Here is a 26,518-nt window from a genome sequence, read left to right as displayed (position 1 = left end):
TCGTGGCGTTGGTGTGCCTTCGTGGTAACATCCACCTCTCTAACGGTGACGTAGCTTCCCTCCAAGGAAGTGAATATCGGCATACATCCTCGTCTCCCGGAGTTGCGGTTATTCCTAACCCTAACTCTCTACTTGTGGTTACTTGTCTCTTAGCACTTACTTATATCTATTGTGTTTGTTTGTCTACTTACTTGTATTACTTATTTATCTTGCTTAGCACTTAGTACTACACTTACAATTTTTAGGCTCACTTTCATATTCCGCATTTGTGCCTAAAATTGCTAAGTAACAATTAAAATTTGTAATTGTACCTATTCACCCCCCCTCTAGGTCCATCTCGATCCTTTCAGCAGGGCCGGAATCCGGCTGCCCCCGCCGCGATGGCCCGCGCTCCGGGCGCCAACGCCGCAGTGCGATCCCGGCCGGCGGCTGAGAAGGCCGGCAAGGCCGCGGGCGCAAAGAGGAGGAAGGTTCTGGCTTCAAGGAAGGCATCTTCTTCAACCTCTCATGCCACCCCCCCCCCATGCAAGGAGGTGCTCCGGCGATGCCGTTCAACGGTGCTGCTCCCACCGCGAGCGAGGGGTTCGATGAAATGGCCGAAAGGTATATCTCTTCGGTCTTCGGCTATTCTCTTTCATTTTTTGCCATTATTTTCGATAGCTCGTGACTTGTTATCGTTCGCTATAGTGGTGGTTCGAACAATGCAACAACTGAATTCGTGAACTTGTTGGACACGAATGCGGTTGACATTGATCAAGCCCCTTTCGAACCATTCGACTACAATGAAACGAAGGGCGGCGTAGACGATCATGGTTGTGCGGACGAGTTGGAGGAGATCGAAGCGGAAGCGTTTGAGCATTCACAAGCAAAAACTGGGAAAAGCCAAAGATCGAAGAACTACACGATCTTGGAAGATCAAACTTTGATCAAAGCATGGAGTGCGGTGCCTCTTCATGCATGCACAGGTACTAATCAAACCTCCAAGAGATATTGGCAAAGGATTGAAGATCAATACTTCCGCATTATGAAAAACTACCCCAATAGGACTCCACCCACATTCCGGTCGCTTCAAGGTCGTTGGGAGAACATCAAGCCTATGTGCAGCCGTTGGGCAGCTTGCTTGGAGCAAGTACGCAATGCACCTCCAAGTGGCACCGTGGAGTCCAACTATGTGAGTTTGCTTTGCCTTTGTTCAAGTTGTGCATCATCATAATGTATCATGAGAAATGATTGCATCACTTTGTTCACATTGTGTAGGACAAGATTGCTCAACATAGATACAAGGACATGGAAGCTTCGAAAGGCAGATTCTTCAAATTAGAGCATTGTTGGGAGTTGCTCCAAAAGTGCGACAAGTGGAAGTTGATCAACAAAGAATCCCCACCAAAGAGAGGCTCACTTACAAACATGGATGAAGATGAGGATGATGATGGCCCAAGAAATTTGAACAAGCCTGATGGCGACAAGAAGACTAGAGAGAAGATAAAGAGAGAGCAAGAAGCATCGAGCTTGAGGGAGAAGATTGATGCCATGGTGCAATCAAACGAGCTGATGTTGTTGAGGTCATTGGAGATCAAGAAAGAGTTGGCCGAGAAGAAGGCAAAAGAGAAGCAAGAAAAATAGCAAATGTTCAAGGAAGAGGGGCTGCGCAAAGCTGCCATTGAGGAGAGAAAAGCATATGCATCTGAAAACAAATCGCTGTCATTGTTGCTCGCCGAAGAGAACAAGATCATGTCGATGAACCGCAATGACATGGATGACGTCACCAAAACATGGCATGATATGGCAAGGAGAGATATCTTGAAGAGGAGAATGGTCGCCTCGGCCGGTCCGTCCGCCAGTTCCGGTGATGTTTTCTCTGCTCCATATCTCTGCTCCATATGGTGGCAATGTGGATGATCTCGGTGCGGGAGTTGGAGCAAGCGACGGAGGTGGCTATGAAGGCTACGGTGGCGCCGGTGAACTTCAAGATGGACTCCATGACGCGTAGTGAAGATCGACCCCCAAGATGATGCCTGACATGGGCGCGTACCTTTGCATGCCCTCTTTTGCGTAATGAACTTCGCTTTTATTTGCGCACAAACTGTTTATGTCATTTGAATTTGAACTTGTTTGTGAAACCCTATGACAAATTTCAGATTTGCAGTTTTTCTGTTTGAGGGTCGTTGCGCTGTTGCCCGAGCAAAACCCGCATAGCCAACCCGTAAAAAAGCATATTCCGTGAATATACTTTTTTACGGGTCCGTTTGGGGGGTCTGCATCTGTGCTAGCCCGCGCCGGCCCGCAAAAACGGTTTTGCGCGAACTGCAAATGCGTTTTGCGGGCCGGCGTTTTGCGGGGTCTGCTAGAGTTGCTCTAAGGGGTCCAAAATATGAAAAGCACATCTGACATTTATATTTGACCAAGAAATTGCTAAAAAAATGTAGATTTATTTTTTTAAATGAGAATATGTGGATTGTGCAATACAAAATTAATAGAGATCATTGGGTTGGCATTCAGAAACCTCTTTTCATCTTGTCCAATTAATCTGTATCTATTATATATTATACTTCAAGTATAGTTGCTGAACAAAGGAAATCAACGTGCCTTACATTACAATGCAACATCTTGAACCTTATATATGGTTAGAATTTTGCAATTTCATAAAATCCTCTATATGACGAACTGGAGTATATTTTCCCGCAAAAGGGAAAAAAAACTGGAGCATATAGTGTCAGAACCTCCAGCACCATGCAAACATATACTACGAAAAGAGAACTGCAAATCATACCAAAATATATATTTAAAATAACATCAACCAATGTCGATGAACAAAGACACCGCAGAGTGTCATCTGTTGCTGGTGAGAATTCAGCGCAGCAGAAGCGCATTTACAGGAGTGACAAAACTTATTGTTTCTTCCATTCCATGGGAAGATATTTTCTGAAAAAGATCCGCCAATGGCTTGCACGTCATGTTCCTTGAGGTTAAAAAGAAGAAGAAATATGGCCGCAGGGACAATGGTGGAGACAGTTAGATAGGGACGCCATAATTCACAATCTTCGTGAGGGCGGAGTTGAGCACACGCTTCTCCTTCTTGACCTGAGAGGCTAGGCCGGAAATCTGCCGGGAAAAGAGAAAACAATGTTGACATGAACTTACATTACAAAATTCTCCAGCTTCACCAACAACAAAAAATTACATATATTTACAAAGGAGATGGGTGCAATCTATTGTGGACGGATTGACGAGCAAAGATAATAGTACAACTAGTCAACACATAACCTGTACATAGTTGAAGAGAATAGTAGTGCAATGAAGTGCAAACTACAGTTATATTTACTGACCTCTGATCGAAATTCAGATGCATGTGCTCTTGGAAGCTGATCAAGAATTCCCTTGAGACCTAAGAAGGAGAATTTTATCATATGTAAGATTCAAGGCGAGAAATTTCCACACCAAATTCGAAGTTATTAAACAAAGCAATGGCCTCTCAAGGAATTGCACGCACCTACTGCTTGGTTTTCAATATCACTGATTTGCTTCAACTCAGTTTGAATGGCACGCCCTTCTTCCCTGAGAAGGTGTACATCCATTCCAATGTTATATGAAAAATAAATAGAAACAGAAATGATAACTGGGTCAAACAAGGAACTACATGCCTGAGTGTATTCCATCCTTTCTGGAATCTTTTTTCTGCTGTTGCAGCTCGATCCTGGAACGCATAAGCAATAGTTTTAACCATGAGTTACATAGAAATTACAATTCCCAGGTTTAAAACAAATGTCTTGGTGTTCAATCTACACATAAAGAAAGTTACCATCAGTTTTTGGCTTTCATTCGACATAAGATTGACTGTTTGCCGCATGTGATTCACTTCAGCCTGGATACCAGAAAGTAGGGTCTACAATACAGCAAGTTGTGTTAGACAACCCACCTATTATTGTTTCTAAGGAAAATCAACCCTGTTGTTAAAGACTGCAGGTACCATAAACGAACTTCATAAAATCGTGATCATTTATGTTCTAAAAACAGAAGGAACTGTATTATAACATGCTGATGCAAATAATAAAACATATTGCTCAACAGGTCAGAGTTGATCAACAAGTAGTACGATATGACAAGTTATAAGATGGTTGATGCAGCTTCCAAATATTAAGCTAGCAAATAACTTGTCAATTCACAATGAAGTATGAGCTAATTAAACTGACAGGTAGTGCTCACCTCCTTGCTGACAAATACACGCCGTACACGTTGGATTAGGTAGCTCCTTGGCCCTGCAACGATCAATGACTCAGTTTCAGTCACACTTAATTTAGCAGTATACAAGAAAGCATCCAATTTTTCAGCCTTCATGGAATATCATGGAGCAAACTTCCACTGAATCAACAACCTTGTAATTCGTACCGTGAAATGCTAGAAACTACACCTACACATTAAAGGTTGGATAATCTGAACTGAATTTCAGGGAAGCTGTAATATAATTCACCTAATCCAATATCCAATATCAAAAGAATAATGCGATCAGACAACCTGAATCTACAGGGAAAGGATATGTGCATGATAATTTAAGTTGGACACAGTTAACTGGTTTGCGGTAGTATCAAGACATTCCAGTTAACTGAAAGAAATGAAACATAAATTTTAAATTTCATTCAAGATACAGGGGGGAAATGGTTGCAAACAACTTAAAACTCATTATCCTTTACAAGAGTAAATAATGTGCAAAGCATTCCTCCACACGCAGGTACCGTATTTCTTTGTGAATAGCAAGCAATGACAAATCAGATTCTAATACAAACATCTCAATCTCATCCAACATAACGCCACAAAGCAAATGGTTTCCAGGGAAATGAGATTACTTTTGAGCAGCACGATTCCTGCAACCGTGGCTGAGCCCGCAGCAATGCCCGGATGCTCGAAGGCCATGATGACACCCTCTGCAAAGGCAGCAACAATCAATACTTGATTTCAACGTATACAGCCACAAATGCGCCGACGAGAGATCAAAATCCGACCATTGGACATTCATCTGACCCAAGCTAATCATGATAATCCGTCCATAGTTATGCGATTTTGTAACCCACGATCTGCTCACCTTTGATCTTGCCCAGCGCCATCTGCTCACGAGCAAAGTACTCCTTCTTCACCCATTCCAGCTCTTCCTACACCAAGGGAAAAATACAAATCAACCCGAGCTTGAGCAAATTTCGGCGAGATCGGAGGGGAATGTGGGGGTAGAAGGCGGAACCTTAGCGGCCTGGGTGATTGTTGGGACGGCGGCGAGCGCGCCGGACATGGCCGCGTTGGCGGCGTCGGACGCGGCGATGGCGGAGGAGTAGGCGTGCGCGTGGGCGGTGTCGACGGCGGTCCTGGCGGCGGCGGCCAGGTCGGCCCCGAAGGCCTCGCCCCGGCGCGTGTAGTCCGCGGCCGCGGCCGCCGCGGAGGACGCGGAGGAGGCCACCATGGAGGAGATGGACCCGCCGCTCTCTGGCTGCTGCTGCGGCGGCGGCGAGTCGCCGGCGGGAGCGGACGGCGCGTCGGTCATGGCGGCGGCGCGGTGGGGCTGTGGCTGCGTCGGATCCGGACCTGTTCTGCGGAAATGGGGTTGGGAAAAATAGATTGGCGTACTGCCTGGAATACGTTTTCATGGCGTGGACACGTATTCTGCCTATACGCATTCCATTTGTTCACTCTCTTCGCCTTTTTTTTTTACCTCTTCGCTCTTAGAGATGTCAAACACCGCCTCATGCTCTTTCACGAACCATTGGAAGGTGAGAGCATGCTTTGATTTATGATGGCCATAAAAGGTTCGTAGCAACGAGGAGCAATGTCAAGCCTGGTGCTCGCATTATTTCTGGATTTATGTCAGAATTTCCGGCGATGCGATTTTAGTGGGAGGACTTGTTTCCGTCGACTATGATGCGTCTTTTGTGACTTCGTCAATCTCAAGATAATATGCCGGCTCAGTCTCTCAGAGGTGCTTATACGGTAGGGTGTACTTGTGTGTGTTCATAGGGATGAGTGCATGCGCGTGTATATGAGCGCCTACGCTTGTACGGTGTTAATTTTTTTCGTCCAAGTATATTTTTTCTTTGTATTTTTCCACCATATAACATTTAATAGCATGCCTTCACCCATTTGAATAAACTAGCAAATGTGTACGTGCAATGCACGTTGATAGAAAATTAATTGCATGGTCATATCAGGCAGAAAATTTAATCAGCATTAATATTAGGTAGGAGATCAATTACGCGTGAATTATGTGTATAGTCTATATTCGGTATGTTTATTAGTTTCATGTTAAACATGTCGAGCACTTGTCATTGGAGTAATATAGGTGATTGATTGACAATGTTTGGAGAAGCTTGGAGAGTTTCTGAACAGGGCGGCCCACGCAGCCATGCTCTTGGGGCGGCCCAACGCGCTCGCTTGCTTCGTTCTCGCTTCCTTCTGTCGCTCGGCTCGCCGCCGATTCCTTCGCCTCTTCATAGTTAAGTGGGGCCACTGGGGGTGTTTGACCCTTGAATTAAAAAAGGAGATTTGGAAAAATTCGCAAATTCAGAAATAGTTCACGAAGAGAAAAGAGCAAAATTGAAAAAAAAAATCATGATTTTTAATAAAGTTCATCAGTTTTTTAAAAAATAGTCGAATTTGAAAAAAAATCATCATATTTGAAAAAACTTCATCGAATTTGGAAAAACCATCAAATTTGAAAACACTTCATTGAATTTAAAAAAGTTCATCGATTTTTTTTATAAATTAATAAATTAAAAAATCATCAGTTTTGAAATAAAAAGGTCATCGATATTGGAAGAAGTTTGTGAATTTTGAAAAAAAAGTAAAGAAAAGGAAAACAAAAAATTAAAAATTAAAAGAAAAGAAGTAGAAAGAGAAAAAGAAAAGAAATAGGAAAGGAAAGAAAAAACCAAACAATACCGGTCCAGAAAAAAACCAGATAAGAAAATAACCAGCTGGGAACCGGGGGCTTCGCGCGAACTGAAGAAAGAAGAAAAGGAAGAAATGAAGTAAGTAGGCCCAAAGCTCCTATCCTAGTGGTTATTGGGGTTCTCTCTTAATTAAGAACAGATGTTGAGTTTGATGAATCGGTCGGTCGCATACTTAAAAAAATAAAAGGAAGAAAAAGAAAAAAGGTCCAACCCATACCACATCGATGGAGAATGGGGGGGGGGGGGGGGGGGGGTTGCGCCCGTTTGCGTTGATGCCTATGTGACTTTGTTACTCTATATGCCGACTAATAAGACAACGCATAGAATTTTTCGCCCATGACCGAAACCAAATGGACCCTATGTGACTTTGTTTCTCTATATGCCGACTTTTTATCCGATAAGGTGTAGAATTTGTCTAGGCAACACAATGCCACAATAAAAAATTCAATAAAGAGATTATTTACAGACGAACAAGGATTCGAAGCCATCCCTAGTTTTATTGATCGTGGATTGGTCGATGGTCATCAGTATGAGGGACAGGTCACATTCAGATCACTGTCGCAGACGGCGCGTCATAGCTATAATTTAGGCCGGGCTACTGATTGTAGATTGAGGGCATGATGGCATGACGAGATAGGAACTTCATGGAGTATGAGTAGACACCGTGTGGTCCTGAGGCGATCTGTACAATAAAAAGAAGAAGTAGCTGGAAGAACCTCCGTCAAACAAGGTATGCCGGAAATGTCATGATTGAGGTCACTGCTATGATAATCACACGCCATAGTACCCGATTGCTTCTCAATCCTACCTAGCTAGCTCCACGTACATAGAGATCAAAAGGCCATGGCAAAGCATGTTCTAGTAGCTAGCTATGTTCATATGGTTCTTTTCAGTTCCATGTATGTATGCGATGCATGATGCATCACTCAAAAGAAAACACCCTAGTTGGTCTATGCTAGCTTCTCAAAATCACCATCGTTGGTATACAATTTATAGAACCTTTTTTTTTTTGCGGGTGAAAAGAGGATTCTCATTACTCAAGGAGGCTTTTCAGCCAGAGCCAAGTTTACAATAAAGTCTAACCCCGAGTGCAACCAAACAGCGGTGCGAGGGGTGCGCCTACCATACTTGGCAAGCTCATGACTAACTTTGTTTTGCAAACGACAGCAAAGACTAAAAGAGACCTCCCTCCCCTCCATCGTTGCCAGTCTCCTGATTTCCTCAATGACGGTGCGATGAACCGACCGGTCCTGCTCACGAGCTGTGATCATTGTCACCGCCTCCGCACAATCAAGCTCGACTTTAATGGGCGCGTCCGTACGGAAAAGAGCTAGTTCCAAGCCCTCCTGACACGCCGCTAGCTCTGCCGTGAGCGCATTATCGCATGCGCGAATTTCTCTACAAGCACTGAAAATGATCTTGCCCTCAGAATCTCGAAGAACCATGCCCCCTCCAGCCAATCCTGTCGCCGGTATGAAGCTACCATCTGTATTAAGTTTAGTATTGCCTAGCTCTGGGGCAACCCATCCTCGCTCATCCTTGAGAGGAGCTGGCTCTCTAGTGAGTATCGGTGGTGCATTGAGTATCATCTTTCCCTTGACCACATCTCCACTTGGGTGTTGCTGCACGCACAAGAGTGAATTGATGTATCCATGAAGGAATCCTCCACATAATCATGAGCACAATCATCCGTGTCGCCTCATCCAGTGGCTCCAGAAGTGTGAAGAGCCATTCCGGCCCGACATTATGGATGTCGTCGACACTCGGTATAGGCCAGTCCAAGGCCATAGCATGCCATAGTTCCTTAGCTAGTGGACACCTGCAGAACGCATGGAACCCGTCCTCTCGTTCCACACCACAAAGGGGACAAACATCAGTAATCTCAAGGTGCCGAGAGAATTTGTTTGCCCAGGTAGCAAGTGAATTTGTAACAATCCTCCATGCAAACACGCGTATCTTCGGGGGAGCAGGGCACCCCCATATGATCTTCCAGATGGCGCGGCGACCATCCGGTGCCCTGCTCATGGCTGTGGCCGATGGACTCTCGCGCTCGTCCATGGAAAAGCGATAGGCGGATCGAACAGTGAAGATACCGTTCTTCTCTGGAGCCCATGCGATGATGTCGTCGGTGACACGGGATGAAGTGCGGATGCTGGCGATCGCGTCGACGTCTGCCGGAAGGAAGTAGCGCCGGAGTAGGTCCATGCGCCAAGTCCCGTCCGGGCCAAGAAGCTCGGCCACCCGCCGGAGCCGACATGTGCCCTGTTGGGAGACAGGCTGGCGCGATGGCTCCCGGGGGACCCACCGATCCCGCCATATGCGGATGTTCTGGCCATCCCCTACCCGCCACACAATGCCCTTCTTTAGTAGCTCTAGTCCATATTGTATGGCCTGCCACGTAGAAGAAGCATTTTCGGAGAAGACTGTGTCCTCTAGGCGTCCATCTGGGTAGTACCTAGCTTTCAGCACCTACGCACATAAACTGTTAGGCTTGATAAGCAGCCGCCACGCCTGGCGAGCAAGGAGAGCCTGGTTAAAAACACGGAAATCTCTGAAGCCCAGGCCGCCCTTCGTTTTATGAGCTAAGATTTTTGGCCATGCCAACCAATGAGTTTTCCTCTTGCCTTCAGCGGAGCCCCACCAAAAGTTCCTCACCATTCTGTTCAGGTCATCACAAACAGACATAGGTAATTTGAAAACTCCCATGATATATGTGGGAATAGCTTGGGCAATGGCTTTTATCATTATTTCTTTCCCTGCAAGCGAGAGGGTGTCGCCCCAAGCAATGATCCTCTTCAGCAGACGAGACTGTAAATTCTGAAATTTTCCCTTAGACATACGTCCTTCCGGTGTAGGTAACCCCAGGTACTTTTCCTCAAAAGTTACTGTTTTAATATGTAGGACATCACGCACCTTCTCTTGGTCCTCAATGGCACATGAATTTCCAAACAGAGCACTACACTTGGCTGGGTTGATGCACTGGCCTGTAGCTTTTTCATACGTATTTAGCACCTCTTGTACTTTCCTAGCTTGCTCCTCTTTAGCCTTAAAGAAAAGCAAAGTGTCGTCTGCAAACAATAAATGAGAAACACCCGGAGCTCTGCGGCAGATTTTTAACGGAGTATAATCACCTTTGCGCTCTCCATCCTTCAACAAAGCGGAGAGACCATCAGCCACAAGCAGGAATAGAAACGGGGAGACGGGATCACCTTGCCGTAGCCCGCGCGACGGTGCGAACGAATCCAAGAGGGTTCCATTAAATTTAACCGTGTATCTCACCGAGATGACGCATGCCATAATCCAGTTCACCCACCGACGAGCAAAACTCATCTTTTGCATCATTCGCTCCAAGAAGATCCAATCGATCCTATCATAAGCTTTAGACAAATCCAGCTTATAAGCACAGAAACTCTTATCAGGGTCCTTCTCTTGCTGAATATAGTGAATGCATTCAAACGCAATTAACGCATTATCTGTGATCATCCGGCCAGGAACAAATGCACTCTGTTCGGGGGAGATGATATCATCAAGGATAGGGCGCAAGCGATTTACCAGACATTTTGAGACCACCTTATAAATCACATTGCACAGACTGATAGGCCGAAACTCTGTCAGTTTCTCCGGGTTATCAACCTTGGGGATGAGAACTATGGCAGTGTCATTCACCCCTTTCGGCATTAGTCCCGTCCGGAAAAACTCTTTAACTCCTGCGATGACTTGGTCCCGCATCACAGCCCAGTTCCTCTGGAAGAAACGAGCGGGAAACCCGTCTGGTCCCGGAGCCTTCAAGGGTCCAATCTGGAACAAGGCGTCCGCAATTTCCTTGTCCGAGAAATCTACGCAGAGAGCATCATTCACGTGGTCAGTAACACGAGTATTAATGAGATCAATCACAGGGTCCACACATAATGAGTTATCAGCTGAAAAGAGATTTGCAAAATATGAAGTAACCATAGCCGCCATAGCCTCATGATCCCTGTGAATGACACCTGCAGCATCCATTAATGATTTAATGCGGTTTTTTCGGGCGCGCCAAACAGCTTTCCTATGGAAGAACTGTGTGTTCCTGTCGCCTTCCTTCAGCCATGCAACCTGTGATCTTTGCATCCACATCATCTCCTCACGATACAAGAGTTACAATTTATAGAACCTACATTGTTGCCGTTGTGTTCATCAATGCATGGTGGCTAATAGTTTATGGCGGAGAAATTATTATGGAGATTTGTTACTTTACTTTATATCTTGCTTGGTTGGAGACAACTATGGAGAGAATGGAAATCCAGAGATATAAAGTCACATGTTTGGAAGCAATAGATTTTTAGAAGGGAGTAAGTGTTAGAATTGAAAATCCAACATTTCACATTTTAGAGGGGAGGGCATGAGAGCTGTGAGGAGAATTGCTTTACCACAAACATTTTGACAATTCATCATAAATTATGTCATCCTTTCTTAGCAATTCTCTCATAAATCCTCAGTAACCAAATAAGGGAATAAACTCCCCTCGAATTCTCAGTGACCATTTCCATTTGATACCAATAGAAGATTGGGATTAAAACTAATAATCAACATCTATCCTCAACTCCCTCCTCTAAACCATCAGTGCACTTTCTGGTATATGCCAAATGTGTTGTTAGAATATTTCTACGATACTTGAAAAGTAGCCTAACAATCCAAACTACATGCATCCGGTCAATAAAATTGCAGAGTTGGCATACTTCATGATAAATATAGGTTGGAAGACAAGTCATGTAGGCTAATATTGATGATTACATTGCATACCTGGCCACATGTAATGCTAATTAGGGGTGGTCCAAGAAATGTACAAATGAGGGGACTGAGCGGGGCCTAGAGGTGCTAGATTGTCCATACTCCACTAATTTGGTAAAAAAAAAAGGTACATGCATATGAAGTGCCATGATTTGGCTGACGAGCATCAGGTAGCTTATCAATGTCATTCACACAGGTCTTGAGATGTCAGCATTATCCATTAATGATATTTAGTTGGTAGCAACGAGTGGCATACTAGCACCGTGGATTTGTGATAATCTGGCTTTCAATCAGACTTTTTCTTATTTTCTTGCTTGGTTCAAGTGACTTTGTTTCTATATGTTTGTTTTTTACGCGATAAGGTACATCATGTTTCTAGGCAACATAGTGAGACAACAAAAAAGTTCAATTAATATGTCATTTTTCACAATGGTAAGGATTTAAAGCCATCATCGGGTTTATCGATCGTGGATTACATTCATATCATTGCACAAGACCGGGGTGTGGCAGTACCTGCGCTTCAGGCCGAGCTTGTCATCGCAAGCTGTGGTGGTGGGCATCACGGCTTGACGAGATAGGCACGCCATGCAGCATGAGCAGCCACCACATCGTCGCGCGGCAATCCATGCAATGAAAAGAAGATGTAACTGGCTAGTTGGAAGAACCTCCGTCTAACGAGCCAACGAGGTATGCCAAACACGTGATCCCTGTTGTCATTGTTATGGTAATCGCACGCCTTAGTTCCCGGTTGCCCCTCAAGCCTACCTAGCTAGCACGAACGTGCAGCGAGAGATCAAAAGGCCATGCCAAAGCATGAGCGAGTAGCTGGCTATGTTCATACGGTTCTTTTCAGTACCATGTATGTATGCATCACTCAATAGAAAAATCATAGTTGTTCTATGCTAGCTTCTCAAAATCCCCATTGTTGGCATACATTTCATAGAACCTACAATGTTGTCGCTGTGTTCATCAATGCATGGTAGCTAATAGTTCACACAGGAGAAGTTATTATGAAGATTCCTTAGTTAGCTTTAGAGCATCTTCAGCCGCGCCCGAGGAGCCTTTTTTTAGTGCCGGCGTTAAAAAAAATGTCCAAGTCGCACTCCCAGAGGCTTGTTTTGCGCCGGATTTAATGAAAACTAGGGCCGGCGCTCGCAAGGCAATCCTAGGGAATCGGGGGGCAGATGGGGGCGCCGGCACTAGTTTTTGGCTGCAAAAGGCCCACCGCCAGCCTCTATTCTCTCTCTCCTTCCTTTTTCTGACTACTAGGCCCACCACGTGCAGTGCCCGCCGCCCGCATGCAAGAATCTCCTCTTTCTCCCCATGCCCGCCGCCCCTTCTCCTCCACGCTCCACCGGCCCTCATCCGCCGTCGCGGCCTGCACCGGCTCCGGAAAGGCGAGTGCGGCCGGCGAGCGGGCGCGGTCAGGGCTCCATCGCGCCACCCGAGCTTGCCTCTCCGGCCGGATCCCGCGGGTGCGGCCGGCTCACCTCGCTGATGCTCGATGCGGCAACCGGCCTCTGCCTCCTCACCGCTGCTGGTCGCGGCCGCCTCCTCGCCGCGCGCCGGCCTCTGCCTCCTCACCGCTTCACACTGCTCACCGCTAGCGGATGGCGGCAGTTCCGGCTGCTCTGCTCCGCTCTGTTTTTCTGGTGCGTCAAGGAAGGTCATTCCGGCTGCTCTGCCCCGCTTGTCCAGGAACGCGCCGTCGCCGTCGCCGGCCAGCCTGCCGGAGCCGCGCCCTATCTTGCTAGACAGGGACCCCCATGGCCGACGAGAGGCCCTTGAAGCTGCTGCTCCCCTCGTGGGACCTCCGCGACCACCTCCGGCTCAGCCGCGGCGATGTCGGCTTCTAGCGGCCTCGAGGCCGGCGCACGCGCACGCGACCGCGACGGCCTTGGCCTTGGAGTCGGCGACGAGGAGCCGGGAGATGCAGCTGCGGCAGAAGGGGCAGGCCGGCGGCTGCAGCGTGGCCGGGTTGGGCTTGTTGTGGCAGCAGAGCGCGAGCTGCACGCCTCTGACCTTGTATCGGCGAGGAGTCCGAGTACTTGCTTCCCTTGAGGATCTTCTTCTCCCGCTCCCTGTTGGCCTCGGCAAGGGCCGCCTCTAGGAGTCCGCCCGCAGCTCGCCGATGAACTTGAGCGGTGACGCCCACACCATGGGCTCCACCGCCGAAGGGTTCAGCAGCGCCGCGCACGCGCCATGGCCGTACTTCATCGCCACCGAGTAGGCGATCCGCTAGCCAGGGCAGTTCGCGTGGTGGTGGTGGCTGGGTACGAGCAACGAGTGGATAAATATCCACCCCCAGGCTTAATTTTTTGCCGGCAGCCCCCCAGGCGGCGAAAAAATGCCTCCTGGGGGGCTCAACGGCTAGAGATGCTCTTAGGACTGGACCAAAAGCTCGAAGCTCGCGAGCTTAATGAGCACTTGGTAGTTTGGCTCGTTAAACTCATAGATCGCTTCTTAATTAATAAACAGAGCCAAGCATTAATTTTAGCTTGTTAAACTTACCGATCTTAATGAATGAGCTAACGAGTTTCATGAGTAGCTCGTTAAGCTCATTAGTATAACACAACAAATACTTCTACTTTACGTAAACACATTTTGTAGCACGTCAACCTATGTGTTTAATATAATCAACCCAACCCAACTCATAGTAGACAATAAACTAGCGCACCTCCTATTATAGTCGCCATATTCCTTCATAAAAATTATAGACACACTCTCGTTCCATAGGCCATAACACATTATAGTCTCTTAACGAGGGCTCGCGAGCTTAACAGACTTTTAGTGAACAGAACCGAGCATGAATTTTGCTTGTTAAGCTTAAGGAGCTGAGCCCTAACGAACACGAGCTTAACGAGCCAAGCAACTCGTTAATCCACCCCTAGTTGGCTTCATATCATGTTTGGTCGGAGACAACTATGAAGAAGAATGAAAATCGAGAGATCATGAGATATTAAGTCACTTGTTTGGAAGGAAAAGATATTTAGGAGGGGAGTAGGTTTGAGAGTTGAGAATCCAGCTTCCCGCATTTTATATACCTAAGAGAGTCATCTTCACTAATTTATTTATCTCAACATGCACTAACTTATTTATCTCAACATGCAGGCATGTCACCTCATCGTATAATTATGAATGGGATAAAGTCCACCTCAACATGCAATCATGCATGGAAAAAGATCCGGTACAACATTCAATCATGCATGGGCAAATATTTCCCATTCGGTTGTTCTACTTATATTGAATAAATAATGTTACAGCTATATACAATCAAATATATTAATAAGTCATAAGTATTTTTAATTTTGGTTCGCATGTTATCAATCCATTTTCTTTCAACAACCAAATCCTGAAACAACGCGCGGGGCATCCTCTAGTTTTAATAAGAGGGGTGGGCATGAGTTTTGTGTGGGGAATTTCGTCACAACACACATTTTTTTACCATTCATCATAAATTGTGTTATAATTAGTTAGCCAGTCTCTCGTAATTTCTCACTAATCAAATAAGAGAAACCCCTCTATAATTCTCACACATAATATCCATTTGGTAACAACAGAATATTGAGACTTAATCAACGTCCATTCTCTTTACAAATCCCTCCTCTAAACTTCCATTGTACTTTCCGCTTTTTGACCAATGTGTTGTTAGAATATTTTGATGATACTTGAAGACTATCCTAACAATCAAAACTACGCTCATATGATGGATAAGAACACAGAGTTGACATTCTTCTTGATAAATTTATGTTGGAAGATAGGTCATGTTAGCTAAGACTAATGGTTATATGATTAATTAAATATTTTGCACTTTTATTGTGTACAATGAATCCTACTACAAGGTATGATAATTTTTGTACGATTTGTGTCTGACACCGGATACTGGTTATCCATTTATTAAATTTTACGGCTTGGATGTGTATCCTACGAACATCGGATGTGGTTCTATCGTACGCATATCAATTTTGGTGTACAATCCCTTTAGACATTATTGGGGTATCTTAAAGTTACTCTTAAAAGGGCACTTTTCATACTTTCACCATCATGTAATGATAATTGGGTGCGGGCCTAGAAATGTACAAGGGAGGGGGCTGAGCCAGGTCCAGGGGTGCTAGATTATCCATACTCCATCAATTTGGCAAAATAAAAAAAGAGAACACAAGCATGTCTCTTTGAGCACTTGGAATGTCTAAACACTAAAGCCCTTCTATCCCTGGCCCTAGGTGTGTTGACGCTAATAAGGTTACATGGAACAATAATGGTGACATATCGATTGGTGTCCATGTGTTTAGACAGATGAAGCCCTATCTCTCATCTTTTCAGGGGTTTAAGCTCCAATTTGCGAGTTACATACGTATCAGTGCCTTTTTCACATGGAGGTGGTGGATTGCATATGTCTCGATGCGGTCGGTGGCACTGTCGGATAATACCGAGCAACCGTCGTTGGCGATGGTCTGCATGCACTAAACCAACGAGACAAATACTCTATGTGTTGGACAGCGTGAGCAATACCTCGCGGTGTGGGATGATCATTGAAAAAGTCAAGAGAACATGTAACCAAAAAAGGTGGAACTGACTACCAAAACAAACTCCACAGAACAACCTGGCATATTCATTCCACCTACTGATTAAATATCCATCCAATGAGGTTGCTCTGATCATCATAGTGTGATGATCATAGTGTAGCTTAGTTCCCGGTTCCCTTCCAAGCCTAGATAGCTAGCTCCAACATACATGAAGAGATCTAAAGGCCATGCCAATAACGACCCATGAGCTAACTATGTTAATAAGATGCATGCATATCATGCATGATGCATCACTCATTTTTTTAAAGACCTAGTTGCTCTCTGCTTGTTTCCCCATACAACTCCATTGTTAGTTTACAATTTATAGAACCTCATTCTTGCCCGTGTTCTATTAATGCACGACACTAGCAGACAAACTATTACAAAGATTTGGTACTTGGTTGTATATCATGTTTGGTCGAGACAACGAAGGACATAATGGAATTAAAGAGAGGCTGCAAGATATAAAGCAAATATGGCATAGAAAAATGAAGATGGGTTTTTAGATCTTCAATTTGTACAGTAAACATTTGTAGTAGCCACAAAAAGTATATGTTCGGAAACTTCTTTCAATGAAAATCCAATGATGTATTGTTAGTGGCATATAAGACACATCTCATTAGATAAATTGACGACTTCAAAATTTGTGCCACCTTATAAGTCAGATAGAGCATGTCTGATGTGGCTCATGAATGAAGTTTACAAAGGTCTCATGAATGCAACACCTGGACGCCCGGTCTCTTCCCGAATGCAGCGATTGCGCAATATGAGAGTGGTTGCGTCGTTGAGCCCTCTTGAGGTACATCCCACACTAATATGTTATTCAACACACAAACACAAACACAAAAACAAAACATAGCACATGTCATTTGCTCTATGGGGCATCATGGCAATTTGAATTTCCACCACTTACATTTGGGCAATCTATACATTTGGACAAAGTTTATCCTATCCGAAATGAGCCTCACTAGTTGGGCCTCCATGCATGTCAGATATACATGGTTTTTTTGGGTAAAACTGTAAAATTGTTCTTAAGAGCAACTACAACGCGGCGACCCAAACGAACGCGCGTTTCATCTGCTTTTTGTCCGTTTGGGTCGGCCAGGTGCGTCCAATGGGAGGCGGACCCATATTTTCTCGCGTCCAAAAAAACGTATATGATAAAACACGTGGCCGAAATAAACTTAATAAAATATAATTAAACATAAATGGCCAGTCAACCGTCGGTCAAAGTACACTTAAACATTAGTTAAACAATAAAAAAACTCCTGACACACGCTGCCCTAGGCGTCTGCCTTGCCCTTGTCCTTAGGGTCGTCGTCATCGCCGGTGAGGTCGATAAAGACGAGAGACGTATCAGCCCACCCAAACACGGCTTGGTAGGCCACCAGGACAGCGTCCTCCGGCGACTGTTGCTGCAATGACATTGCAGCGAGGTGGGCGCGCTCCTCCTCCTCCTCAAGGCGCAGTGCCTCCTCATTGCAGCGCAACTCTTGCTCCCGGCGCATCTGCCGCTCGCCATCGACCTCCTCCTCGGCGAGTCAATGCGCCTTCCAGCGCTCAAGGTGGGCCGCCTCCTCATTTGGCATCACGGTGTAGTTGACAAGACGCTTGCTCACCCACTCGCGATACCCGCTGATCCACGAGTAGGACTCCTCGGGCCAAGTGGGCGCCGGCGGCGACTGCTTCCGTGTGGGCGTTGGCTTGGGCTCCGGCTCGGCCTTGGGCTCGACAAAGGGTGGCGGTGGCGGGACGGACAGTGTAGCGTGGACGAAGTCCCCCGCCACTGACAAGGCAAGGGCTTGGTCCAGCCCATTCCAATGGGTGTCTTCCTCAAGCCGGCTCGTCTCCAGCGCGTGCTCCAGGGCCTCCTTGAGGGCGGCTTGGTATACCGCCTCCGCCTCCTCCTCCTCTAGCAAAACCTCTGGGGCGGTGGAGGAACATCATGGACGCCACGACGGCGCTCTTCGTCATGCTCTAGCGCAAGCCAGCGCTCCCAGTTGGGGGAGTCTAGCGCGTAGGCACGCATCGTGCACTGCTCCAATGTAAGGATCTCGCGACGCCGACGAACCTCCTCAGCGTGCGCCCGCGCTGAGCGCGGCACCGCCGGGACGGGGATCCGGTGCAGATCCAGATGTCAGCCGTGCGGTGGGTTGACATCCAGATACTGCAGGGGCCGGCGGTACTACCAGTGCCACCCGCCTGGTGGACTGGTATGTACAGCCGCTCTGGCTCCCGCGGTCGCGACCCGCGTTTAGCCGGTGGAGGAGGAAGCGCGCGGGAAGAGCTCATGCCGGAGCTGAACCTCCCCTTTCCCTTCCCGCTGAAGAAACCCATGGTTGATGGCTGGCTGGCTAGTGATTTCTGGTCGACGACGAGGGAGCAAGCTTGACCAGATGCGGATGGGGAGATGAAAGTGGATGAGGCCGGCGCCGCCACACACTTCCATTTAAAAGGACGGGCACGAGGCCCTTCCATACATTGTCAGGCGGGCTCGAGGTAGGGGCTTCCATTAAATACGACCACGGGTGGTTGTTGAGCGGTCGGCATGTGGGACCGCGGCGGACACCGAGGGGACACACAGCGCGTCCGTCCATAAGTCGTCGCGGAGTCGAAGCGGACGCATTTTGGATTTGGGTCAGTGCGTTGGGCAGTCGTTTTTGTTCGCGACTACCCAAACCTGGCGGACAAAATGGGTTGTCCCGTTGAAGTTGCTCGAAGGGTAAAACCGTAAACTCGTTTGCGTAGTAGTACAGGTGTAGGGATGCCAAATGGTGTGAAGATGTCCTTTGTTGTTTCACGGTACTGCTGTGCTGCAAACCCACTTCACCTCTTGAGAGAGCCAGCGGCGTGGGCCGTCGTCGCCGGCGCCGGGGAGGCAGCGCACGACGGAGGGCCGTCTCGTCTTCCCAGCGTCAGGGCCGCGACTGGCACCAGCGAGTAGGGGAGATCTCGTCCTCGTCCCCCTCAGCGCCGTCTGCATCGACCAGCTCGCCGGCGGCCAGATCTCCTGTAAGTCGCAGCGTACCTCCTACAGCAGCTGTAGCTCGATGGTGAACATCCTTGCGGCGAGCCACGCCGGCGGCCATGGAGCAAGCCCGTCCTCCTAACTCTGCTCTCGTTATTTCCTATCCCAGGCTGCGCCGATCCGGTCTGGTAGGTGGTGAGCGGTGGCGACGCATTCTTCAGGCCAGGTGGAGCTATGAGCCGCCGCTTTCCCCCTGGAGCTATGAGCAGACGCATCTTGGAGCGGAAAATTCAAGACCGGTACCATGCCGGACACATTGGCACTCACAACGCACTCAACCTGTTCGACGAATTGATCCAGGTTGCTGGGCCTTCCTCGGTCCGCGCCATTAACTGCCTCCTCACCGTCGTCGGCCGTGATTGCCCTGTGCTGGGCGTCTCCCTCTTCAACCGTGTTGCAAGAGCCAAGGTGCCTCCCCACAATATCACCTATAGCATTCTAGTCGACTGCTGCTGCCGTGCTGGCTGCTTGGACCTTGGACACGCTGCCATGGGACACGTTATTAAGCTGGGATTTACAGAAGCTATCGTCAATTTCAGCCACCTACTCAAGGCCATCTGTGCGGAGAAGAAGACCAGCTATGCAATGGACATTGTACTCCGAATAATGCCCATGTTTAACTGTGTACCAAATATTTTCTCCTACAGCATTGTTTTCAAGGGTCTCTGCAACGAGAAGAGAAGCCAAGAGGCTCTTGAGCTGATTCAAATTATGGTTGAGGATGGAGGTTGCTGCCGACCTGATGTGGTGACCTATAGCACTGTAATTGATGGCTTGTTGAAAGAGGGTGAGGTGGACCAAGCTTACAACCTATTTTCTGAAATGCTGCGTCAGGGGGTATCGCCGAATGTTGTGACCTGTAGTTCAATCATCTCTGGCATGTGCAAAGCTCAATCAGTGGACAAGGCTAAGGAGGTTCTTCAACAGATGTTTGAGAGAGGAATTCTGCCAAATATTACCACATATAATAGTCTGATACAAGGCTATTATTCATTAGGACGGTGCAAAGAGGTGGATCAGATTTTCAAGGAGATGACTATAAATGGTGTCCAACCAGATATTATAACTTACAATATACAGATGGATTATCTTTGCAAGAGCGGTCAATGTGCAGAAGCTAGGAAGATTTTTGATTCTATGATCAGTTTGGGCCAAAACCCGACTGCTACTACCTACAGTATTCTGCTTCATGGGTATGCTATGGAAAAATCTTTTCATGATATGCATTGTCTTATTGATTTGATGGTAGAAAATGGCATTTCACCTGATCATTATGTCTACAACATACTCATATCTGCATACGCTAAAGAAGAAATGGTTGGTGAGGTAATGCATATATTTACAAAAATGCGGCAGCAAGGATTGAACCCTGATGCAGTGAGCTACGGAACAGTAATAGACTTACTTTCCAGGATTGGCTGAATGGATGATGCTATGTCCCTATTCAATCAAATGATAACTGAAGGATTAGCTCCTGGTACCATAGTTTTCAACCACCTTATTAGTGGTTTTTGTACTTGTGGCAAATGGGAGAAGGTTCATGAACTATTTTCTGAAATGTTGGATCGCGCATCTGTCCAGACACAGTGTTCTTCAACACAGTTATGGATCGCCTTTGCAAAAATGGAAGGGTTACGGAAGCCCAGGATCTCTTTGACCTGATGGTACACATGGGTGTGAAGCCTGACGTGTGTACTTATAACACACTGATGGGTGGATACTTGTTCGTTGGTAAGATGGATGAAGTGAGCAAGTTACTTGACAATATGGTCTCAATTGGCATGGAACCAGATGTTATCACATATAGCATACTGATTGATGGTTACTCTAAGAATGGAAGGATAGATGATGCATTGGTTGTTTTCAGGGAAATGTTGGACACGAAGGGTAAGCCGTCTGTTATCAGTTTTAATATTATGATTGGTGCATTGCTTAAATGTGGTAGGAAGGAAGAAGCCAAAGATTTGTTTGATGGTATCTGGGCCAATGGGTTAGTGCCTGACGTTATTACATATAGCTTAATGATACAAAAACTTATTGAAGAAGGTTCTCTACAAGAGTCTGATGATCTATTCCTTTCTACGGAGAAGAATGGATGTGCTGCCGACTCCCGTAGGCTAAATGCTATAGTTAGAAGCTTACTTCAGAAAGGGGAGATTCCTAGGGCTGGGACTTATCTGTCTAAAATTGATGAGAGGGGCTTCACCCTTGAAGCTTCCACAGCTAGCTTGTTGACTGCACTTGCTTCAGGGGGAAAAGGCCAGGAATACAAGGAGTTACTCCCTGAAAAATACCACTCTTTTCTGGAACAGGGCACTTTGAACTTCTAATCGATGCCTGAACTTTTCTTTGTGGGTTACATCTCCCAACATTTTCTTTTTATTGTACGTCTAAAATGAAGGTCACTTCTCTTACTAGTAATTCTGGGAGGAACTTGTACCGGTAGTAAATGTCTGACTGTGAACTATTCTGATGAACGACTATCTGTAATTCTATATGGCTGCCTTCTACTTCAATGGGGCTGTGCATTTGGCCTCAACTGAGCTGCAAATTATATTAGTTTTTTCAGTCTTCATTTGACCTAATAAATTAATCTCAACGCCTTTTTCCTTGTCTAAAATGTAGGCCACTTCTCTTACTAGTAATTCTGGGAGGAACTTGTACTAGTAGTGAATGTCTGACTGCACCATCCTGAAATGTAGGTCACTTCTCTTACTAGTAATTTTTGGAGAAACTTCGGCTAGTAGTAAACTTCTAACTGGCACCATTTTGGTGAACGACTGTGTTTCATCTATATGGCCGAGTACTACTTCTTCAATGGAGTTCAACATTTGGCCTGAACTAAGCTGCAAATTTTATTAGTTTTATCAGTATTCGATTTGACCTGATAAATTATCCTTGAATCTTTTTCCGTGTGCGCTGTGCTGCTTGACATACTAAATATTCACCATTTCATAATGCTGGGATAACCTTGGGACCAAACCCTTTGACAGCTATTGTCAATATCCAGCAAGTTGTTTATGATATGATGACCATTGGAGTTGTTAGCAGTAAGTTAGTTTATATATTGCGTAGCTCCTTTGCATCGAATGGAAACATGCAGTTCTCGAAGAATCATTGTTCCATCCACCACTTAGCATTCTATAATTTCCTTTGTTTTCTCGGTGTCATTATGTCCTTTAGTCTGAAGTCTTATTGTTCATTATTCGTATAACTTCTTTTCATGTCATTGTATATTTGCTGGCTATATGTTTTCTGAAAGACAGGAAAATCGGAGCTTTACTTTCTTGGGTTGTAATAAGTAGGCGCTGAGAATGAATTTCTCGTAGGTTCCGTAAATTCCAAGTACTGTATAGTTTTCTGTTTTGTTTTGAGAAAGAGGAAAAGCTTTGCGTCTCGTTGAATTGAAAAGGCAGGAACAAAGGATGTTCACCTATATTCTTTGCTAATGTACTGGGCAGACATGTTATCAGGTACAGCCAAGGATGTTCTTCTTCAAGGTGCAGACATGATGAATACTCAGGATAAAAGTACGGTACGTGCTTTAGGTTCTTACCACCCTTTGTTCAGTGTGGTTCAGTTTTTGCTTGCTGTGTGGTCTCTCACTTTGCAGCTTGCATCGAAATTCTTAGCGCATTTGGTGATAATGTTACTGTTATAGTTGTGCCACTAGGTTTTCCCCAAAGCCAGTAGTTGTTCGACAAAAATGGTGTGGGGTGGGTTTCCTGCTGCTGCTCTTAATTGAGAAGGGACTGGCTCGGTTTGAAAAACTAAATCAGTGATAATTAATATTGATCGGAGGGAGTAATATATTTTGGATGATCCAGAAATAAGAATTTATATCATTTAACCGCATAAACCTAGCATCCTGAGTGACCTATGGGCTACGAGTTACCAGTGAGAAAGAAAATACATATCATGTGTGCTCTGTTGGTGGTGTTCCTGATTCTTGAGTCCGGGGAGTAGCTAGCACTGAAAATAATTGACTTCAAGAGCGACCACAATGAATGCATGGTAAGTCATACTGTGAAAACTATTTATAACTGATAAGAGCTTATAGGCTGTTTAGTTTTAGAAACTGTTTATAACAGTTTCCTTCGCTTCTAGCTTGCCAACAATGACTTAAGGAGGACGGAAAAAGAAAAAGAGAAACAGTAATATGGTAGGTATATATCATCCTAAGCTGTGCATGATCAAGTTATTAACTAGATAAATATTGGTAACTCAATAATTATTACGACACTTGGAGAAGAAAATTCAGCAGGCAACAAAGCAGAGATATAAATACAGGGAATAATTAAAATGGGCTAGCTCTCGTTGGGCAGAAAGAATTTAGCTAGTACGTACCTGAATGAACATTGCTTAGCTACTACTCTAGATGACAAAATCTTGAAGAAATTGAATTGGCTGCTTAAAGGCTCTGACCTGCTTCAACGTCTCTAGTGCTGGCACCTTCTCAATTCCTCCTTCAGGAAATATAACAAACTCTCCAACCAATAGACACACCAATTTTTCCAGAGTAACTATAGAATATAGATGATGGTAACTTGGTTCCAAAATCTATAAAAAACTATTTATATCTACAATACCAAATATATACAATATGAAAGTATGTCTTGTGATGTATCTAAGGATATGTATTTGGTATTCTAGATCTATATGTAATTTTTCACAAAGTTGTTCAAAGTCTATAAAGTTTGACTTCTAAAAAAATCTATATACACTACATTGTGAAACGTAGGGAGTATAGGATAGCGTGCATAACCATGGCAGTACTAGTACACCTTTATAAATATCATGAGTAGTTTAGGAAGCTACATGAGAGCAACTAAGAGTTTTTTCTTTGCAATGATGCATGCATGGAACTTGATTCAGCATGATAACATAGCTAGCACTGGCATTTCTCTTGGAGCTAGTTGTACAATGGCATATGATGGAGGCCTGTACATGAATCTTTTCCTTATTCTCAATAATGGAGGGTGATGTGCGCCATTGTGTACAATAAGGCAGAGGACGGCGTACAACGGCATATATTTGGAGGATGCAGCCACTGACCACAATCAAGAGCTCAAACATTGTGTTGCCAACTATCACAACTTGGGGCTAAAGGCCTAGAGCATTCCTTTGGTGGCACTGTGGAGGTCGAGGACGTCGCTGCCACCTGGGGCTATAGAGGACCCTCATTTTTTTCCGGTTGTTGGGATCCCCTCTCCGGGTGCAGCATGTCAGGGTCATCGCTGGTTTGTTTGAGAAGACGGTGCCGGATTGTGCAGCACGGAGTGCCATGGAGCAGACCGTGGTGTGCAACTAGTGCCCTTGAGTGTGTGGGTGTGGGTGGCTGGTTTCCCACGCAACACAATCACGAGGTGTTGTGCTAGAATGTTAGAGGTCTTAACAATCCAGCTAAAAGGAGTGCGGTGAGAGAATTCATAGCGTCGGTTGGTGCTTCCATTGTTTGCTTGCTTCAATCAGAATTGGCAACGGTTGATAGGTACACGGTGGCTCAATGTGTGGGGCTGGATTTTGATGGTTTTTCTCATTTGCCGGCTCAGGATACTAGGGGCGGCATTATTCTTGCTTGGAAGTCGGTGTGTGTGCAAATTGATCACGTGGTGTCGCAGGGCTAGTCAGGTTGCTTAATGGCAGCCAGTGGTGGATTACGGTCGTCTATGGTCCCCAGGGTGACATGCTTAAGCTGCAATTTCGTGAGGAATTGCGTGCTCGTAGGTTTTATGCCTAGGGCACTGGTTACCCATTGGAGACTTCAACATGATACCGAGGGCCTCTAAAAAAAAGCAACGACAACCTGAATCGGGACATCATCATGAACCAGTTTAGGCGGTTTGTTGATGAGATTGAGCTTAGGGAGATGTATATGCACGGACGCCAGTTCACGTGGTATACCTCGCCATGGGCAGCCCGAACTGACCCGGCCTGGGCCCGAGCTTAGGCCTGAGCCCAGCCCGTGGTATACGTGGTATACCTGGCCATGGACGCCGTTGCGGGATTTTTCGGGCTCAGGCCTGGGGTTTCAGCACCGGGCTTTTTTTGGCCGGGCCTAAAGCCCGGCCCGGCCCAAGGTATGCCCAGGTATTATAACGTGGAACAATGAAAGGGAGGCTCCAACTTTCACCACGATCGACACAGCTCTGGTGTCTTCGGATTAGGACATGGCATACCCGGACTGTCTTCTTTAGGCCCTATACACCTCAGTCTCAGATCACGTGCCACTTCATATGGCCATGGGTGCACCTTTTTGTACCAAAAGGAGGTTCAGTTTCGAGCTCTTTTGGACCAAGCTAGAGGGGTTTGATGGTGACGTTAAGGAAGCTTGGGTGTGCAACTCAGCCATCGTGGACCCTTTCAAGTGACTGGATGTGTTGTTCAGAAACACTGCCTCCTTGCAAAATTGGGACAAAAGCGTGCCGGTAATATCAAGATTCAAATGACGATTGCAAATCTTATCATCAAGAAACTGGATGTGGCCAAAGAGGGACGAACAATATCTGTGGAGGAGACATGGTTGAGGAAAATGCTCAAGGTCACGGTTTTGGGTCTTGCTTCATTGGAGCGCACTATTCAGAGAAGAGGTCGAGGATTAAGTGGTTGAGAGAAGGGGAAGCGGATACCAAACTCTTCCATGCGGTTGCTAATCGATGTAGAGCCAGGAACTTTATTCCTTCAGTTCGGGTGGGTGATGAGTTGGTCGCAGACCAGGAGAGGAAAGCGCAGGTGTTCTTGGATGCATACGAACAGATACTCGGGGCCATCACCACTCGAGCCACCACTTTGGATCTTGATTTCCTAGACGTGGGCAAGGTAGATTTAAGTGAGTTGGATGCGATGTTCACGGAGGGAAGTGTGAAATGTGATAAATGAGATGGCTAATGAAGACATTCGATAGGTTGATGTTCCCGCATCGAATAGGGAAAATTGAGCTTTTGAAGAAGTTGGTGGTAGGCCTGTGACATCCATAACAATGTGCAAGATATTGGAAAGGTTGTCAATGTCACTCTTGATGGGAGCCATGAAGACCAGCTCATCGTTCGCGTAGACAGAGGTGCAAAGAACTGTGCCACATCCATAGGTCTTGTGAAGCAAACCCTCATGAGTTGCAACCTCAAAGATTCTTTGAAGGGTGTCAATGGCAATAGTAGAGACAAGGCGTCCCCCTGGCGCAGCCATGCCCCTGGTCAATGGGGCCACCAGCAACACCATTTAAGAGGATG

The 26,518-nt window shown here is 46.0% G+C and overlaps 1 protein-coding gene and 1 pseudogene across 1 annotated transcript; one reads left to right on the top strand and one right to left on the bottom strand.

Annotated features, from left to right (window-relative positions):
• Nucleotides 1–2,754: 2,754 nt before the first annotated feature.
• LOC123131616 (RGS1-HXK1-interacting protein 1) lies at nt 2,755–5,603 on the bottom strand. Its single transcript, XM_044551278.1, has 9 exons — nt 5,231–5,603; nt 5,078–5,144; nt 4,842–4,919; nt 4,204–4,256; nt 3,800–3,883; nt 3,642–3,694; nt 3,491–3,555; nt 3,327–3,385; nt 2,755–3,102 (listed from the first exon to the last, which is right to left on the bottom strand). The coding sequence occupies exons 1-9, from the start codon at nt 5,525–5,527 to the stop codon at nt 3,013–3,015; spliced, it is 846 nt and encodes a 281-aa protein (XP_044407213.1). The 5' UTR covers nt 5,528–5,603; the 3' UTR covers nt 2,755–3,012.
• A 13,430-nt stretch (nt 5,604–19,033) lies between these two features.
• LOC123131615 (protein Rf1, mitochondrial-like) lies at nt 19,034–21,784 on the top strand (annotated as a pseudogene).
• Nucleotides 21,785–26,518: the final 4,734 nt, after the last annotated feature.

The sequence above is a fragment of the Triticum aestivum genome, chromosome 6A (genome assembly GCF_018294505.1).
Source record: "Triticum aestivum cultivar Chinese Spring chromosome 6A, IWGSC CS RefSeq v2.1, whole genome shotgun sequence".
NCBI classification, from domain to species: Eukaryota; Viridiplantae; Streptophyta; class Magnoliopsida; order Poales; family Poaceae; genus Triticum; species Triticum aestivum.
The sequence above is the reverse complement of the archived record's forward strand: the minus strand, read 5'-3'. Positions and strand labels throughout refer to the sequence as shown.

Coding starts and splice junctions, on each gene's coding strand:
- LOC123131616 (XM_044551278.1), bottom strand. CDS start 5,527: ATGACCGACGCGCCGTCCGCTCCCGCCGGCGACTCGCCGCCGCCGCAG. Junction 3,884..4,203: donor GTGTATTTGTCAGCAAGGAG/GTGAGCACTACC, acceptor GCTGTATTGTAG/ACCCTACTTTCTGGTATCCA. Junction 3,103..3,326: donor CATCTGAATTTCGATCAGAG/GTCAGTAAATAT, acceptor TTTTCCCGGCAG/ATTTCCGGCCTAGCCTCTCA.